Source organism: Astyanax mexicanus, chromosome 13 (genome assembly GCF_023375975.1).
Source record: "Astyanax mexicanus isolate ESR-SI-001 chromosome 13, AstMex3_surface, whole genome shotgun sequence".
Classification (NCBI taxonomy): Eukaryota; Metazoa; Chordata; class Actinopteri; order Characiformes; family Acestrorhamphidae; genus Astyanax; species Astyanax mexicanus.
This window is the reverse complement of record NC_064420.1, coordinates 23,316,462-23,335,553: the sequence shown is the minus strand read 5'-3', so window position 1 is coordinate 23,335,553 and position 19,092 is coordinate 23,316,462. Positions and strand designations below refer to the sequence as shown.

General features: G+C 39.9%; 1 protein-coding gene across 2 annotated transcripts in view; it reads right to left on the bottom strand.

Annotated features, from left to right (window-relative positions):
* The window catches only part of LOC103038098 (ribonuclease inhibitor-like), a 316,182-nt gene that overhangs the window by 169,643 nt on the left and 127,447 nt on the right, over positions 1-19,092 (bottom strand). For both annotated transcript variants that reach the window (XM_049463187.1, XM_049463188.1), the window contains exon 9: positions 17,306-17,479. In XM_049463187.1, the coding sequence (XP_049319144.1) occupies positions 17,306-17,479 (174 nt within the window). The remainder of the gene's footprint in view (positions 1-17,305; positions 17,480-19,092) is intronic.

Below are 19,092 nucleotides of genomic sequence, written 5' to 3'. Positions count from 1 at the left end.
TGTTCCTGAAATTATTAAGTTGACCTATAACTATATTATCTACAAAGTTATCTGGTTATAAAATTAATTTGGGCAAATCTACGGCAATTCAGCTGAATGTCCCAGATCATATTAATCTAAATATGCCATTTCAGCTGACACATTCTGGATTTCAATATCTTGGCATAACAATTACTCCTGGCCTGAACCATTTGTATAGATCTAATTACTCTCCTATTTTGGAAACCATAAAGAAAAATCTAATGGACTGTTCATATTTACCTTTACATTTTTAGGCAGAATAAACATAATCAAGATGAACGTTTTACCTAGATTGCTTTATTTGTTTCAAAACCTGCCTTGCCATTTAAACCCCACTTTTTTCAAAAAGGTAAACAATCTAATAAGTAGATTTATTTGGAATAATAAAATTCCCAGATAGAAATTATCTGTACTTCTAAAACCTAAACATTTAGGGGGTGTTTTCCTGACAAAATTAAGTCTATATTTTTGGGCAGCTCAGGTCAAACAGATGTGTAGTTGGTTTGCTTACAGACTGGATTCATTATGGGTCAGTATAGAAACGTCCATTTGTCGTCCAAGATCCCTAGCTTCCCGACCTTTTAATTATAATTTTAATAAAATACCATCTCTGTCGGATAACTTTGTGGTGTACAACACATTGCTTACTTAGAGAGATGTTAGAAAATATATTAAAATCCATAATTATATCTCGTTATGCTCAGCACCCTGAATCCAGATCTATCATCTCAGTTTGGGACATCAGGCTTAATAATTGGAAATTAAGGGGCATAGAGGATTTTTCTATATTATTCCCAGCAGTAGTTTTAAACTCATTTGAACAAATCAAAACACTGTTCGGACTCCCTAACACTGAGCTCTATAGTTCTTTCAAATCAAACACTTTATCCAGTTCTGCCAAAAAAGTGGCAAGTTTAGATTTCAACTTAATGAATTGGAGAAACAGATTACTTTGAACAGCTCAGAAAGTAGAATCTTGAATCTTTAAACGACTCTATTCAACATGGACTCTTACTATGATACTCTAAAATTAACTTGGGAGAAGGATCTAGGATTGACGTTTGAAGATAAAGTCTGGTCAGATATTTTTAACTGGACCTTTCGTAAATGTACTTCAATTAATGTCCTTGAAACAAAATGTGAAAGTTTTCCATAGGATGAATCTTATCCCAATTTTCCTGCAGAGCATATTTCCTTTTACTTTAAACCTGTGTTCTGACCTGTTGTGGCATTATGGGAAAATCATGAGAACTTTCCTTTTAACTTTTTTTTTGTTTGGGTCTGTGGGTCTGTTTCATGTTGTATCAAACAAAAATATATACACTTAACTGTATAGAATAATGACCAATTTTCTAAGAAGAACAGCGGGCCCACCAAACCCAGAAACACTTACTGATACTCAAACAACTATGAACGCCACACGCCACAGTGATGGGCATGGATTTATAAAAGTACAAGAAAAAAGAGACATTTGCCCAGACTTGCACTGGTGAAACATGTCCGCCTTAAAATAAAGAGATTTAAGCAGCAAAACTCTTGCTTCTCATTGAGTGCGGGCTTCCGTGTCCCATGAAGTGTTTTTATTGTCAGACATGCAGCCCAAGGACTAGTGAATAAAAACTTAACCATTGCATTTTGATTTTAGTTTTGACATTTACTATGCAGTTCATCAAGAAAAGGAAAGGCCAAAGTGAAGCTTTTATTTTTCTTTTCACAATTAGCTTTTTCATTTTAGATGTGACTGTAAAATACCTGCATGGCAATGAAAATGTATATATAAAGACACATTTCACATCTACTCTCATATACAGGAATAAAGAGATTGAAGGATAGGAATAAAAAGTCATTTTTTTCCTAAAATAATGCTGGATATCTGAGTCATTATTTCAGACTGAAACAAAACAAGTTCTTCCTTTACAGTGAACATTACAATCAAATACATAAAAAATTAATGATATGGAGGTGAGCAATATGACAAGGGGAGAGAAGACAGTGGAGGAGCTCTTGACAGTAAGTGATATGATTAAACATGACTTATTGTGATAGCAGCGGTGGTTTGTGTTGTCTCTTTAAAAGAGGCATTATGCTACACCCCCATTTCTGACAAACTGTCTGTAGTTTTGTTTTGTTAAACTTGAACACAGGTTTAGTTTTCTCTGTAGCTCTAAATAAGCATTAAATCAGGTGTGCATAGTAAAATTATTCTGCAGCTTTACAGTTAACTAAAGTTCATTTAGGAACTACTGACAAACTGATGATTATTAAAAACACTAATGTTTCCAAAACATAAAAACAAAAAACACCATTTGCATAAATAAATCGGATGTTTAGCTGCTGAGCACTCCCGATGAAGGATGATGATGTAGTGCTGCATGTGAAAATCTGGGATCTGTTAGACAGTAACTAATCATTGGGTTCTCGTCAGCATGTTGGATGTGTAGAAATGATCAGTATAAACACCTGAAACAGACTGTTCAGACTACCCAGGATTCACTGATGCATCAGGAAAACAGCTAAGAAAGGTGTTTGACTGTAATGCTCTGGGAAAGAGTGGAGCAGATACCATTCTTCATGGTCATTCATTCTACTGTCTTTACAGTGTGTGGATCAGATCTCAATCATATCTATTAATTCTACTCACTTTAAAGTGTGTGGATCAGATCTGGATCATATATATTAATTCTAATCTCTTTACAGTGTGTGGATCAGATCTGGATCATATCTATTCATTCTACTCAATTTACAGTGTGTGGATCAGATCTGGAACATAGCTATTAATTCAACATTTGTACAACAAAAATTACCAACAGTTACCAATATACACAATCAAATATCAATTACAAACATATATACACCATCATTGTCCCATCAAATGTCAAATGTTGAGAAAAGACATTTCCAGTTCATTGGTTTGTGTCTTAACACATACTGTTCCGCACAAACCCTTTATCATCGTTTATAGTTTCCACAATCCATCCTATACACCATGAATTTCTAGGGGCTGAGTCATCTACAGTGCTGGCCAAAAGTATTGGCACCCCTGCAATTCTGTCAGATAATACTCAATTTCTTCCAGAAAATGATTGCAATCACAAATGCTTTGGTATCTTCACTTATTTTGCTTGCAATGAAAAAACACAAAAGAGAATAAAAAAAAGTAAAATCAATTATCCTTTGACACAAAACTCCAAAAATGGGCCGGACAAAAGTATTGGCACCCTCAGCCTAATACTTGGTAGCACAATCTTTAGATAAAATAACCGCTTCCGGTAACCATCAATGAGTTTCTTACAAACTGCTCCAGGTCCCTGAGATTTGAAGGGTGCCTTCTCCAAACTGCCATTTTGAGATCTCTCCACAGGTGTTCTATGGGATTCAGGTCTGGACTCATTGCTGGCCACTTTAGAAGTCTCCAGCTTTCTCACACTGGGCCCTACATTATGCTGCAAAATTTGTTGGTAGTCTTCAGACTTTATAATGCCATGCACACGGTCAAGCAGTCCAGTGCCAGAGGCAGCAAAGCAACCCCAAAACATCAGGGAACCTCCGCCATGTTTGACTGTAGGGACTGTGTTCTTTTCTTTGAAGGCCTCGTTTTTTCCCTGTAAACTCTATGTTGATGCCTTTTCCCAAAAAGCTCTACTTTTGTCTCATCTGACCAGAGAACATTCTTCCAAAACGTTTTTGGCTTTCTCAGGTAAGTTTTGGCAAATTCCAGCCTGGCTTTTTTATGTCTCTGGGTCAGAAGTGGGGTTTTCCTGGGTATCCTACCATGGAGTCCCTTTTCATTCAGACGCCGACGGTTAGTACGGGTTGACACTGTTGTACCCTCGGACTGCAGGGCAGCTTGAACTTTTTTGGATGTTAGTCGAGGTTCTTTATCCACCATCCGCACATCTTTCATTGAAATCTCTCGTCAATTTTTCTTTTCCGTCCACGTCTAGGGAGGTTATCCACAGTACCATGGGCTTTAAACTTCTTGATGACTCTGCGCACGGTAGACACAGGAACATTCAGGTCTTTGGAGGTGGACTTGTAGTCTTGAGATTGTCCATGCTTCCTCACAATTTTGCTTCTCAACTCCTCAGACAGTTCTTTGGTCTTCTTTTTTTTCTCCATGCTCAGTGTGGTACACACAAGGACACAGCACAGAGGTTGAGTCAACTTTAATCCATTTTAACTGGCTGCAAGTGTGATTTAGTTATTGCCACCACCTGTTATGTGCCACAGGTAAGTAACAGGTGCTGTTAATTACACAAATTAGTGAAACATCACATGATTTTTCAAAGGGTGCCAATACTTTTGTCCACCCCCTTTTTATGTTTGGTGTGGAATTATATCCAACTTGGCTTTTTGACAATTATTTTTTGTGGTTTTCCATTGAAGACAAATTAAATGAACATTTTAATATTAAAGCATTTGTAATTGCAATCATTTTCTGGGAGAAATGGAGCATTATCTGACAGAATTGCAGGGGTGCCAATACTTTTGGCCAGCACTGTATTAGGAGGACTAGATCCCCTAATGAGAAACTTCAGCGGGCCATTTTTGTGCCATTTTTTTAAAAAGCTGCATTAAAGGAAGATATTCTTAAGCCCACCTTTTCCAAAACAGATTGCTAATGTATGTAACCTGTTTCCAACAAAATCTGAGATTTCTTCGGAAAAGTGTTGTCTTTGCACCAGTAAAACAATGGATTTCTCAGCTTTGTCAAGATCCTCCAGTGAAAGTTGGTTAGTCAGCCCTTTTTTGTTGATTTTAAGATTGATTTTAGAATGCACATTATTTATTATTTTTCTTTCATCACATCTATACTTTAGTGTGTCTTTAAACATGCCACCGCTCATTTTAGGTTTGTCCATTTTGTAAAATGTGAAAGTAGCTTGCTAGCTTCCACTGGCTGAACAGCCACAGTATTAACAGCCTTATCTGCTTGATATCAGGGTCATTCTATTGGACAATGTCCACTTCGATTGTTCTTGGCCAATGAGAGGGTTTATGTTGAAACTCTGGTCCATTGATCCAGGTTTTACACCGAAGTAAAGCTTTGGCTGATAGGCCACGTGAAGCTGCATCAGCTGGGTTCTCATTTGAAGAGATATATTGCCTCATACAAATCAAGTCTCTATTATCCATTCTCTGTGTAAGGTAAATCAGTGGAGGCTCTGTACTTTTCAGGAATGACAGCATAGCACGGTCATAACTGATCCACTGTGGGGCCCTAAATTAGAATATTGGAGATCAATATGTGGAATACTACTATATTAGTACATTCGGCCATACATGAACAAGTTCACAGAGTTCTGCTTAAACTCTGTCTGCTCTTTCTCAAACAAGGCCCAGCTGTACCAGTCAGGTCCTGAGAAAATGAGGGGGAGATGAGTTATGATATGTGATAATGACTGGCCAGTCTGGAAAGTACCCAAGAAACTCTTTACAACTGCTGGGGACGATATCTCTAACTTCATTAATCAGGCCAGATGTCTTAACAAGCCAAGGCTCAGTCTTCTCTCCCACGAGAAAGCTGAGCAGATGAAGGACAGGGTTTTTAAAAAAAAACATACCATATTGATTTGTCCACGATTAGCTCCAAATCATGGGAACAAGGCATGATGCCAAAAGATGTGGCTGGAAGTATCCTCCCTAAACTGACCATGTTTGGTAACGATTATGTTCAACCGATGTATAGTTATATAACACTAAAAGGTGGAGCCTAAAGCCCCCACCTTTGTTCACCCAAATACTGTATAAAAATGTGTGTAATTCTTTGTTTCATCAGAAGATCGAAGCTTCCTGACTGACTTCAAGAAAAATAAAAGATCAACTTAGAACTGCAGAACGGCTCGAACTTCTCCTTTCTTTAAACCTGAGGCACTCGTCTGTTTTTATCTTCTTTCTTTTGAACTTAGAACTTTTACATAGATGCATGACTAGATAATTTTTAAAGAGCTCATTTTAGCTAGCCCAGGCTTCCCTTTTATGGGAGGCCTAAGAGTCGTCAAATAACGAACGACACCACTTATTTAAATGGAAACTGCCTTTTGAGCATAGTTCAGTGATTGATACAAAAACACAGCCTGCTCAGTACTGTTAACAGCTTTCAAGCAATCATCAACATAATATTATAATTTTGTCGAATGGTGTTTGTGACTTCTTCTGAATATTCTTTTTGATGATCATCTGCTGTTTTAAGCAAAGTAAAAGTTGCACAGCTCGGTGAGTATACTGCCCCAAAAACATGCACAATCATTCTGTGCTCTACAAGTTCCTTAGGTCTCCATTTGACCACCAAAGAAATCTTGGGAACGGCTTCAGCATACTATTTTGTCATGATGTCGTTCATAAAGGTTTTATATTCATCATAGAATGCTGGATTCTTTGCGAACTTTTTCAACAGATGCTGAGCTCTTTGTTGAGCTATTTGCTTGTTGTTGGGCATCGTCACATTGGGGTTATGAAAAGTAAGTTTCAAGTAGTAGTGACCATTTTGAAAGTCAGCTGACTCTGATGCTATCGTCACAAACTGTTGATCTTCTTGTGATAATTCATACTTTTCTCCATGATGCTCTTCCCTAAATTCATGATTGTAATGTTCTATCAACAAGTTCTCCAAATTTACAGTGGATATTCTGTTGACTTGAACAGAAGAACTGTCTTTTCCAGCTACTCCGAAGCCACGTGGGCCATTGATAACCCAGCCAAGAAGAGTGTAAGGTCCACCACCCTCACTGTTTATTATCTGCCAAGGTTCCAAAGCTTTTGGTGCATTGACACCTATAAGCAGTCCAATGCTGACATCAATTGGAGTTAAATCAACATTCTGAAGGTAAGGCCATGTTTTTCTATCGGTCTCTTTTGGAATGTTGTCACGTGTAACTGGAATCAAATTCTATGTAAATACATCAGGCCACAGTCTAATGTTGAAATTCTACAGCTGGCCCATTTTTTTAGAAGGATTTTTGTTTTCTTACCAGGAGCTCCCAGGATCAAGAAAAGCCTCATACAAATCAAGTCTCCATTATGCATTCTCTGTCTAAGTTAAATCATTGGAGGCTCTGTCCGTTTCAGGAATGACAGATAGCATAGCACAGTCATTACTGTTCCACTTATTTAAATGGAAGCAGCCTTTTGAGCATAGTTCAGTGACTTTGTTTACACACACGGCAAGACATGTGTTTCCTGCATCCTCTGCCCTAATAGCAGGTCACTTCACTGCCTTGTTCATAAAAGCAGACGTGATTTTGATTTTATTTTCATAATGCCATTCAAGTTGTTCTTTAGCTTTTCCTTGTTTCCTTTACCTGGTGACATATGAAAGCAACTATGCACAAGATTCCTTGGTTCTCCTGAAGTGTATTGTTCTAGGTACTACAGCCTTTATTGCATATTATCTGTTTTGGCTTCAATAGTTTGCTAAAAAGCTTTAATAAAAGAGCTAAACTGAATTGGGTCGCCATAAAAAACAGGAATCTCTCTTTGAGGTAACTGAGAAAATGCATGTTGCTTTACCAACATGCTAACTAATCTCTGCGTCTTCATTTTGGGATTCTTAAAGAACTTTTATTTTTACTTTTAGCTTCAGCTTCGGCTATTTTAGTCTGCAATTTAAGTTTTTTCTTTCTTTGCTTTTATCAGTGCTTCTTCCATGTCTAAATCAATTTGCTTATCCATTAATTCAGATTGCGCATCCAGTACAGCGCGTTGCACTCGCTCTTCGGACAGAGCGCTGGACGCTCCGCTGGCCCGGCTAGAGGCGTTACTGACAGCCTTTTTGGCGGCTTGGGAAACGCTGTCTTGTGGAGTTACAGTATTAGCGGCTGCTTGTACTCCGCCTCATTAGCTTGCAGCCAAAATTCAACACCATCACAAAACTCCTTATAATGTGCCAATTTTGGTTCATACCAGTCATTATGATCATGCTCCTTTTCTTCATCAGACAATAAAGACTGGAAGTCCATGTAACTCTGTAAACTCGGCCATATAATCATGAAAAGCCATAAGCTGCTGTCGCACTTTATCCTCCATGTCTCCAGCTTCTATTAATGCATTTATTTCATTGCGCTTTCGCGTAAGACACCCAGCTTTCCTCTATGTGATAAAATTAATTTAAACAGTTGTTCTAAAGGACCGCCTCTTTCACTTCTACTTGTTCCTGCATTATTCCGATTTCTTTAATTAATCTTTTCAGTACATAAAGTGTTCCTTAGCGCAGCGACCCAGGCTTATTCAAACACCGGGTTACTCACGACTCGCCACAGCGGCTGGGCTTTCCAAACGTAAGGATCCTTTTTCCATTTTTCTCCGGTTCCTAGCACACTTTTTGACTTTATGTTCTGTCCATTTCTTCTCCGACGTAAAAGCGCTGAGGCCTGGCTTGATTAACGCACACTTCGATTCCGTTGCATTTGAAATTATTTATTTTTTATCCACAGCCACAGTGATGCATGAAAAGTTAACTGATTTAGTCCATGACCCTATACAACTGCATTTAATGAAATTAATGAGTAAAAGCGTGATCAAAAAGTGTGTTTCACCAAGCTCCCGTTTCCAACCACCTCCACCAAACCACCCCACGTCATATACCCTTTACCCTTATGATGAGATCACAGGTGTATCATTGCACAAAAAAAATGTAACATTACAAAAACCATAATTCATTACAAAAATATTAATTAATTTCTTAAGTTCAAAACAAAATATTAAATGTCCGTAACTTTGCCACAAATTAAAGAATAAAAAAAAATGCAAAATGGCTATAACATTCCATTTTGTTTCTTAAGATACAGTGGAGATTAAATAGTTGAACTAACGTGAACATTAGTATCTCCTCTGTTCTGGATAAACACACCTGGGACACCTCTCTCTCTTCTACAAATAATGTATATTATAATGACCTTCAGTGTTGGGAAGTAACGGATTACATGTAACGGCGTTACGTAATCAGATTACAAATTATGAGTAACTGTAATCCGTTACAGTTACTGCTTCAGTAAGTGGTAATCAGATTACAGTTACTCTGCTAAAATAAAAGGGTTACATTGCGGTACGTTCCTATTTTTGCTCTTCCAATCCAACACTGATCCAACACGCTCAATTACAAACCCGGGAATTAAACTGTCGTTACGGAGCTCGACTGGAAGTTAACTCGACAGTGTTCAGCAGGAAGAGAGAGAGAGGGGAGAGGCGATATATTTCTCCTTTGACGTCGCGAAAAACAAGATAACGTGTAAACCGCGTGGAGCGACTCCATCTCCGGTAAAAACACCACTAATCTTTCAGCTTCTGCAGAGCAGAGTCACACAGATCTCCATGCAGAGATCCGCGTTTTAATGCTGATGTTATTTCATGAGCTGATGTGTTTAACTCAGCAGTGCACTAAAACACAGAACTGATACAGAACCCTAACTCATTAAGATCAGATCATCTGTTTAGTCTCACACTGGGAAAGATATAGCTAGTGTTAAAGCAGGAACAGGTCAGAAAGGAACTCAATAATATAACCAAAATAAAACAATAAAATAAGTGAATCTATGAACCTAAAAGTCTGTGTAAATTCCTTACAGCACTTTCTCATAAGTTTCTCACTTTAACTCATGAAGTCTCTCAGTACATCCTGAGAGCATCTCTACAGGACAGTGTGTGAATGTGTGTTTCTGATCTCATTTATAGACTGTAGCTCCAGTAGATGTGCTGGAGATAAAACTAGATCCTTTAAAAGTTGTTTTTGCATCTACAGCTCTGTTTAAACTTTAATTTAACTATTCAGATGTTTTATGACCTGATTTCTAGAGCAAAATTTTAATTGTAACATATGTATAGTCACACACCTACAATAATAATAATAATATACATTAAATCATATATAAATATATTTCACTTTCAAACATTAACAATATTACTCAAGTGGTTATTAAACGTTTCATTTCGTATAAGTGTATAGTTAATAATTCAAGGAAACTGATGAAAAAAGCATTTACATTTACAACCTTTACATTTTAGTCGACTAAATTTACTGTAATTTTAGTCGACTATATTCTTATGACATTAAGTCGACTAAAACTAAAAACATTTCAGATGACTAAATTGTGACTAAAACTAAATACTATTTTCGTCACTATGACTAAGACTAAATCAAAATTTGTTGTCAAAATGAACACTGGTGGCAAACCTGCAAGTAGATAGCTTACAGTTGTTGCTACATTGTTTGGTTTTTAATGGTTTTATCATCAATTTGTAGAAGTGTTTCATAAAATTGTTTGATGAAATGGTTTCATAAGTACTTTTATAGAGTGATTGAAAAGGCTGTTTTATTTGTTTATCTATTTGTTAACTGGAAAGAAAAAGAAAATAATAATATGCGATATGTGGTTGCTACATTCATTCAGGCTTAAAAAATGACAATATTTAAAGTAATCCAAAGTAATCAGATTACGTTACTCACTTGAAGTAATGTAACTGATTACGTTACAAATTACATTTTGAGTGATGTAATCAGTAATCTGTAAGGGATTACATTTTAAAAGTAACCTTCCCAACACTGATGACCTTGTGATGTTCTTTGTGCCACTTATTATTTAATTTATGTAAAGCACTAAAATTCCTTTTGTATTTTATATCTTTAACTTTTAACATGCTATTTCTTTTTCCTTGCTAAAATTGTAACTGTTTTGTAACTTCTTTGTTTTAAACAACAAACTATATTTATACAACTAGAAGATTATGTCCTAAATATAAAAAATGTGAAACAGCAAATATCATACAGATCATTTTGTAATAAACCTGAGATAATGAAAACCTAGTTTGTGGGCAATCACAGGGCTGTTTGGATGAACAGAAAATAAAGTGAAATTCAGTAAAATACAGTGCTGTAAAAAAGTATTTGCCCCCTACAGATTTCTTTTTTGCTTTTTTTTATTATACTTTTTTCAGCTTAACAAACATTTTTATATCAGACAAATATTACCTGAGTAAATATAAAACATGTTTTAAATGATAATTTAATTTATTAAGAGCAAGAATCTATTCTATTCTATTCTATATTCTCTGTATATATTCTCTGTCATGTCTGGTGCTGAAAGCGCTCCTGTGTCTCCCACACCGTGCTCTATCTGCGATTTCCAAGCCTCTAAATACAATACCCAGAACGCACCACACCATGACACCACGCTCACTCCCAATCACATGACACATCACATGACACCACCAGGAAGTCCCGAGTACTGATTTCCCTCAGTATAAAAGGACCACGCTCACGCTCACACCTCGCCGAGTATCTGTTTGGTTTATCCTGCAATACAAAGCGTTTCTCTAGCCCTTGTCTATTTCCGTGTATGATCCTGTTTTTCTTTTCTACCGACTACGATTTCTGCCTGTTCCCTTGTGTTGGATTTCCGTGCATGACCTGGACTGTGTATACTATTTTGGATTATTGCCTGCCCTGTGATACTGCCTGCCTGTGTATGAACTCTGGACTGTCTCCCGTTTATGGTATGGTTTCTCTACGCTGTGTCCTACTGGTATTGACCCTGGTTTCGTTGGCTAATTTTCAATAAAGCTATTTTATTGTATCCGCACAAGTCTGGTTCCTGTCTGGCCCTGACAAGATACTCGGCCAAAATGACAGAGACTGTGGATACGGAGTCCATTAAGTCTGGTTTGGCTAACCAGGGTCGGCTTCTCGGTCAGCACCAGCAAACATTCACTGATGTGACCCAGGCCGCTGACGAGCTAGCACACCAGCAAGCTAACCAACAACAGCAGCTGGCTGAAATCATTGGTCATCTCCAGGGTTTATCTACCCAAGCTCCCAGCCTGGTGGTTAATCCTGTTACCACCTTAAACGTGTCTGCAGGATCCCATTTCTCTGTATGCAAACTCGAATTCTACAAAGGTGATCCTGAAAAATGCAATGGATTCCTACTCCAATGCTCTGTGTTTTTCAGTAACTCTCCACTTGCATCTGATCGGGCGGAGATCGGGTTCATTGTCTCTCGATTCTCCGTAAGGGCTTTGGAATGGGCCACTGCCATTTGGGAAAACATCTCCGAGTCTAGCTACGACTCCTTTTTGTCAATTTTCCGCAGTGTTTTTGATCATACACGATGTGGGCAATCAAGTGGTGAGCTATTACTGAACCTCAAGCAAGGTAAAAGTTCTGTAGCAACTTATGCGTTGGAATTTAGAACGCTAGCAGCTAGCAGTGGTTGGAATAACCCTGCTCTAATTAATGTTTTTCGCGCACGGTCTGCACTCTGAGATTTAAAAGGAGCTGGCATGCAAGGACGACTCACTCACCCTGGATCAGCTTATCTCCTTGTCTATCCGTCTGGATCACATCCTGTCCCTTAGACCCAAAGCTGTTAGCCATACTGCTGTGGTTTCTTCTGATCCACTCCAGTCCGGTAATCCAGTGCCGGAAAATACTTCTTCACCCGTCTCTGAACCCACGGACATCAAAAGGGCCAGACTGTCTCCTGCTGAAAGGCAACGCCGAATTCGCCTTCACCTCTGCCTCTACTCTGGTGATCCAGGTCATCTTAAAGCTGGCTGTGAACTCCGACCCAACTCTACTAAAGCGCCAGCTCTGGGACAGGTAACGTGGTACGTACACTTGTTACTGAGCATAGAGTTAAATGTTTCACGTTGCCTGTTATTATCACCACTCCAACAGATGTGTTCTGTGTCTCAGCACTTGTAGATTCTGGGTCGGAGGGGAACTTTATCAGCACGGACCTGGTGGAGGAGCACGCGATTCCCACGCAAGAACTCCCTCAACCCATCTCCATCTACGCCATTGATGGGAAGACTGTGCGTTCCAAACCTGTGACCCAGCAGACTCATCCCCTCACTCTTCAGACCAGCGCGCTTCATGTGGAAGAACTCTATCCCTTCGTGCTCCCACGCACTGAACATCCACTGGTTTTGGGAGCACCGTGGCTTAAGACAAATGTCCCCATCATCTCGTGGAGCCTGAGAGACATCACTGCCTGGTCATCCTTCTGTTATGAGAACTGTTTATCTCTAGATTCTATCGCTCTGCAATCCATTACTGTTGAGAGCCCTAACAAGGTAGATTCCCCTGTTATTCCCTCTGAGTACTCTGATTTTGCTGATGTTTATAGCAAATATAACAATGCCCAGTTACCTCCGCTTCGCTCCTGCACTATAGATTTAGTGGAGGGTGCTATTTTGCATAAAGCTCGTGTTTACCCACTCACCCGTGACGAAGAGAAGGTTATGGAAGAGTATGTTAGCGAGGCTCTCGCGCAGGGTTTCATTCGCCCATCCAAATCCCCTGTAGGGTCCGGTTTCTTCTTTGTAAAGAAGAGGGATGGGGGTTTGAGACCCAGCATCGACTATCGTGGTTTAAACAACATAACCAAAAAAATTGCTTACCCGCTTCCACTTATTCTGGCTGCCCTAGAGCAATGGCCACTAAGAGTATCTCGTAATAAGTTACGGTCTAGCTAACGCCCCTGCTGTTTTTCAGTCGTTCATGAACGATATATTCCGCGATTTAATTGGCCACTCTGTAGTCAATTTTATAGACGACATTTTGATTTACTGCCCCGATCTGCCCATGCATGTTCAGCAAGTCTGCCAGGTTCTCCAATGCCTGCGTAAACACAATCTCTTTGCCAAAGCTGAGAAATGTGAGTTCCACACTCAGAGAGTCACATTTCTCGGCTACGTTATCAGTTCCCATGGCGTCCTTACGGACGACGATAAGGTATCTGCCTTTACTAGCTGGCCAGTTCCCCAGACTATTAAGGAACTTCAGCGGCTCCTCGGTTTCGCGAATTTCTATAGGCGGTTTATCTGTAATTTCAGTGTTATCGCTGCTCCCCTTACTGCTCTGATCTGTGTATACTGATCACAAGAATTTGGAATACCTCCTTACTACTAAACGACTCAATTCTCAACAAGCTCGTTGGTCTCTCTTTTTCTCGCGCTTTAACTTCTCGATTTCGTTTCGTCCTGGTCATCGTAATACTAATGCGATGTCCAGGGTTTACTGTACACTGTGGACAGCACATCCCAGTCTCAGGAGGCTGAACACATTCTTTCTCCCTCAGTTCAGATCGCAGCTATTCAATGGGAGTTAGACAAACAAATTCGTCAATATAACGTTAGTCAACCCAATTCTGAGGATTGGCCTCAGGGTAAAACGTTCGTGCCCGTCCAGTTTCGAGACAGGCTGATCACCTGGGCTCATTCTGCTCTAACCTCCGGCCATCCCGGTGTCACACGCACTTTACAGCTTCTCTCTGCCTGCTACTGGTGGGATTCTTTGCGTGCTGATGTTCATTCTTTCGTTACCTCCTGCTCCGTCTGTGCACGATGTAAAACGCCCAAAACCCTTCCAGCCGGTAAGCTACTCCCTATCCCAGTACCTGAGCATCCATGGTCGCATATTGATGTCGATTTTGTGACTGATCTGCCTGTATCTGAAGGTTATACTACTGTCCTCACTGTTGTAGATCGTTTCTCTAGAGGGGTTAAGTTTATTCCGTTTCCAGCTCTGCCTACTGCTTTCCAAACTGCTCAGGCTATATATACACGTGTTTAGACATTTTGGTATTCCTGAGGATATTTTGTCTGATCGTGGTCCTCAATTCACTTCCTGAGTTTGGAAAGCATTTTTTGAACATCTGGGTGTACACGTCAGTCTCACTTCTGGTTTTCACCCTACTTGTAATGGTCAGTGTAAGAAGGTGAATCAGGAACTCGGGAAATCCCTCCGTACATACTGCTTCAAACATCCTACTGACTGGTCTCAGTACCTTATTTGGGCTGAAATAGCACAAAACTCATTGGTTAGCGCTACTTCTGGTCTCACTCCCTTTCAGTGTGTTCTGGGTTTTCAGCCTCCTCTAGCTCCATGGACAGTGGTGTCCACTGACGTTCCGGCTGTGGATGAATGGATGAAGCACAGTGAGCAGGTGTGGGAGGACACGCATCGTAAGGTCTCTGAGGTACTGCAAGTGTACAAGGAGCGTGCTGACAGACACCGTGGGGACAGCCCCAACTACCAACCTGGAGATTGGTGTGGCTATCGACCCGGGACTTTAGGTTTGAGGGTAGTTGCAGGAAACTTCTGCCTAAGTTTATTGGTCCTCTTAAAATTTTGTCTCAAGTTAATGACGTCACGTATAAGGTGGAGTTACCCCCTCAGTACCGTATTAATAACTCTTTCCATGTGTCTCTCCTCAAGCCTATGGTCCCGGGTCCGCTTGCTGACACTGCACTGGCTGACGTTCCACCCGCGGCTGTGAAGGGGGAGGGTTTGTCTACATATGCTCTCCGGGAGGTGCTGGACTCACGCAGATGTGGGGGTGTACTCCAATACCTCATCGATTGGGAGGGGTATGGTCCGGAGGAGCGTTGTTGGCTGGCTGCCAAGGATGTGCTAGACCCTGCCTTGCTCGCGGAGTGTCATGCATGTTTTCCTGGTAAGCCTGCTCCTAGGCCCCGTGGACATCCCAAGCACCCTCCGACCGCCTCTGCTCCAACTCGCCGGGTTCCTCGCTCCGGGGGGCCCCGTCTGTCTGGCACCTCCGCTACACCACCTGTTCCTCCCGCCTGTGCTCCCTGTCCACCGGGTGGTCGTCGCCGGGGTTGGCCCTGTTCCGTCTCCGCTCCGGCTCCGTTGGGGGTGGGGGTGGGGGGTGGGGGGTTACTGTCGTGTCTAGTGCTGAAAGCGTTCCTATGTCTCCCACACCCAATCACATGACCCAATTGTCTTTCCAAGCCTCTAACTACAATACCCAGAACGCACCACACCATGACACCACGCTCACTCCCAATCACATGACACATCACATGACACCACCAGGAAGTCCCAAATTCTTATTTCCCTCAGTATAAAAGGACCATGCTCACGCTCACACCTCGCCGAGTATCTGTTTGGTTTATCCTGCAATACAAAGCGTTTCTCTAGCCCTTGTCTATTTCCGTGTATGATCCTGTTTTTCTTTTCTACCGACTACGATTTCTGCCTGTTCCCTTGTGTTGGATTTCCGTGCATGACCTGGACTATGTATACTATTTTGGATTATTGCTTGCCCTGTGATACTGCCTGCCTGTGTATGAACTCTGCACTGTCTCCCGTTTATGGTATGGTTTCTCTACGCTGTGTCCTACTGGTATTGACCCTGGTTTCGTTGACTACTCCTGTTTGCCTGCTAATTTTCAATAAAGCTATTTTATTGTATCCGCACAAGTCTGGTTCCTGTCTGGCCCTTACAATCTCTGTGGAGGAATTTTGGTCCACTCTTCTTTGCAGAATTGTTTAAATTCAGCCATAATGGAGGGTTTTTGAGCATGAACAGCCTGTTTCAGATCAGCCACAGCATCTCACTCAGATTTTCACTAAGCCACTCCAAAGCCTTTATTTTGTATTTCAAGTTATTCTGAGGTGGACTTGCTGGTGTTTGGATCATTGTCCTGCTGCAGAATCCAAGTACACCTGATCTTGAACATTGAACAATACAGAAAATTGTACAGGTCCTGAAGCAGTAAAGCAGACCATCATACTACCACCATCATCATGTCTGACACGTATAATGTTCTTCTGCTGAATTTGTGTTAGTTTTACCCAAGATTTAACAGGATGCACACCTTCCAAAAAGTTCCACTTTTGTCTCTTTATCCCACAGAATTACTTTCACACAATGGGCCAGGTTGGTTTGGATAGATTTTCTCCCTTAAAGCACCACTAGGTAGGATTTCCTTGATTTTTTTAATCTTTTTAAAGAAGTAAAATTACAGCTTGAAACTCACTGCAGGGCTCCATTGAGGTGTAATAGGAGGAACAGCGGTGCTCTCGTGTCTGTGCCGGAGCTCCTCTGAGCTCAATCCAGACTCTTTAAGTTTTCCTAGGCGGCCGTGACCAACGCTCGCGAGAACTGCGCCACTTTCGAGAACTGCGATCTGCTTTCCGAACTTTAGTTCTAAGTGCTTATCTAAATACAAATCAATAGATTCTGAGATTTGTTCTATTTATACTATTGTTTTCTGAGGTAATATTGATATAGATTCAACTGAGCATGCACTTGAAATCACTTTAACCACATGCAAGAGATCGGAGCACCGACATGAAAATAAATTAAAATGACTGAATTGTTAATAAAGATTGTGCCATTAATATTATTATTTTATTAATATTAAATGTATTTTAAATCACCAAAGAACAGCGTAAGTTATTAAAAGTGTATGTGTATGCGTGTGTTTGTGTTTGTGTGTGCGTGCGTGATCGTCATCAACCGATAAATGATAATCTTACCTCAGTTTCTCCAGTTTACAGTTATCACTATTCAGCCTCCAACAGAGAGAATACACTCCTGAATCTTGTAGTTTATTCAGACTCAGGTTCAGCTCTATCAGTTTAGAGTTCTCTGATGTGAGAACGTCAGCCAGAACTGCACAGCTTTCCTCTGTGACATTACAGTCTTCCAACCTGGAAAAGAGAAAAACACATCAGGAACACACTCTCTCTCTCTCTCTCTCTCTCTCTCTCTTGTGTTGTGTAAAGTCAAAAGTGTGAATATCATGTTGTTTATATTATTTTAGATATTTAGGATAAAGGACACTCAATTCCTTTGTCTGTAGCAACAGCATGAGAACAGGACAGAGTACATTTACATAAAGTATTAAATTAACTCTCTAAACAAATTCAACATAAAAGGTCACTAACTGGTCTATCACTATTGTAAAATCAACTAAAGCTGTAAAAAGCCAAGAGATTTGAGCAGCTTCATCAAACCTGTGACAGAGCAGAGCATCTACCGCTCTGGCTTTAGTGATGTGGGTTTGGAATAATTCATAACATTATCATTTTAATGAGAAGGGGGATTCTATAATCAGAGGTTTAGGGGTGTTGAGCACATGTTTAATCAAATCAGACACACAAGCTTTATGTACAGGGGGCAGGTGTGTTACCTTTTTAAACATCTTTTCAGCAGATAAGGAGATAAAACATTATATATATATATATATATATATATATATATATATATATATATATATAGATAGATAGATAGATATATAGATATAAATAACAAATCCAGTTGGACTCTTTAAGTGTGGCTATTGTATAAATTGTCAGTATGCTAAGAAAGTTAAACATTTTCATCTTCCAATACACACAGGTTTGGTTATTATAAAATATTTTATTACATGTAAAACTAAGAATGTAATCTATATAATTCAATTTGGAAAAGTATATGTGGGATACACATCTATTAAAAGACAGAATTAAAGAACAATTGCTCAATTGTTTATCTAACCATATGGCAAGACATTTTAAAGGAAAGGGCCTTTCTATTTTTTCTTTTTCATTTTTGGGTATTGAACAAATATAAAATACACAAAGAGGGTGTAATACAAAGCAAAAAAGAGGGAAGCCTTTTGGATTTTTAATCTTAAAAGTGTATGTCCTAAAGGAATAAAAGAGGGTTTTATGATAAAAGAGATTCTTTGGGGAAATGTGTCTGTATTGTCAGTTTGGCTGTGTTTTGTCCTCTGTGTGAGTTCTTGCTCAAAAGTCTTTTCTTAATAAAATTGATGACTAACAGTGTTTGTGAATTTCAGAAGGACTTTTAAGAAGTTTTAGGTGGAAGTGGTTCCCCTGTGAAATCAGCCTCTCATTGGCTGTGAACTTCAGTGCTTGCAGTGTTCTCATTGGTTGTTTTGTAATCATGTGTCAGGTTATTATTCTATTATTATTAACTCTGATAAAGGCCGAAACGCGTGTATCTCTAATAAATCGGAAATTCTCCAGTCAACAAGTGCTGCTGTTTTTTTCTATTGTTGACCATGGAATTTGTTGCCAGGCACCTTGTTGTACAGCACCAGATCTCCCTGCTGGAAAAACCAGCTCATACCAGCTTGGATTCTAAGATGGTCAAGCTGGTATGTAGCTGGTTTAGCTGGTTGACCATCTTGGACAAGCTGGTTAGAGCTGGTAGACCAGTTAGGTCAGCTGGTCAGTGGGTGGAACACCAGCTAGGTTAGATGGTAGACCAGTTAGAGCAGCTGGTCGAGGCTGGAAGACCAGCTATGTTAGATGGT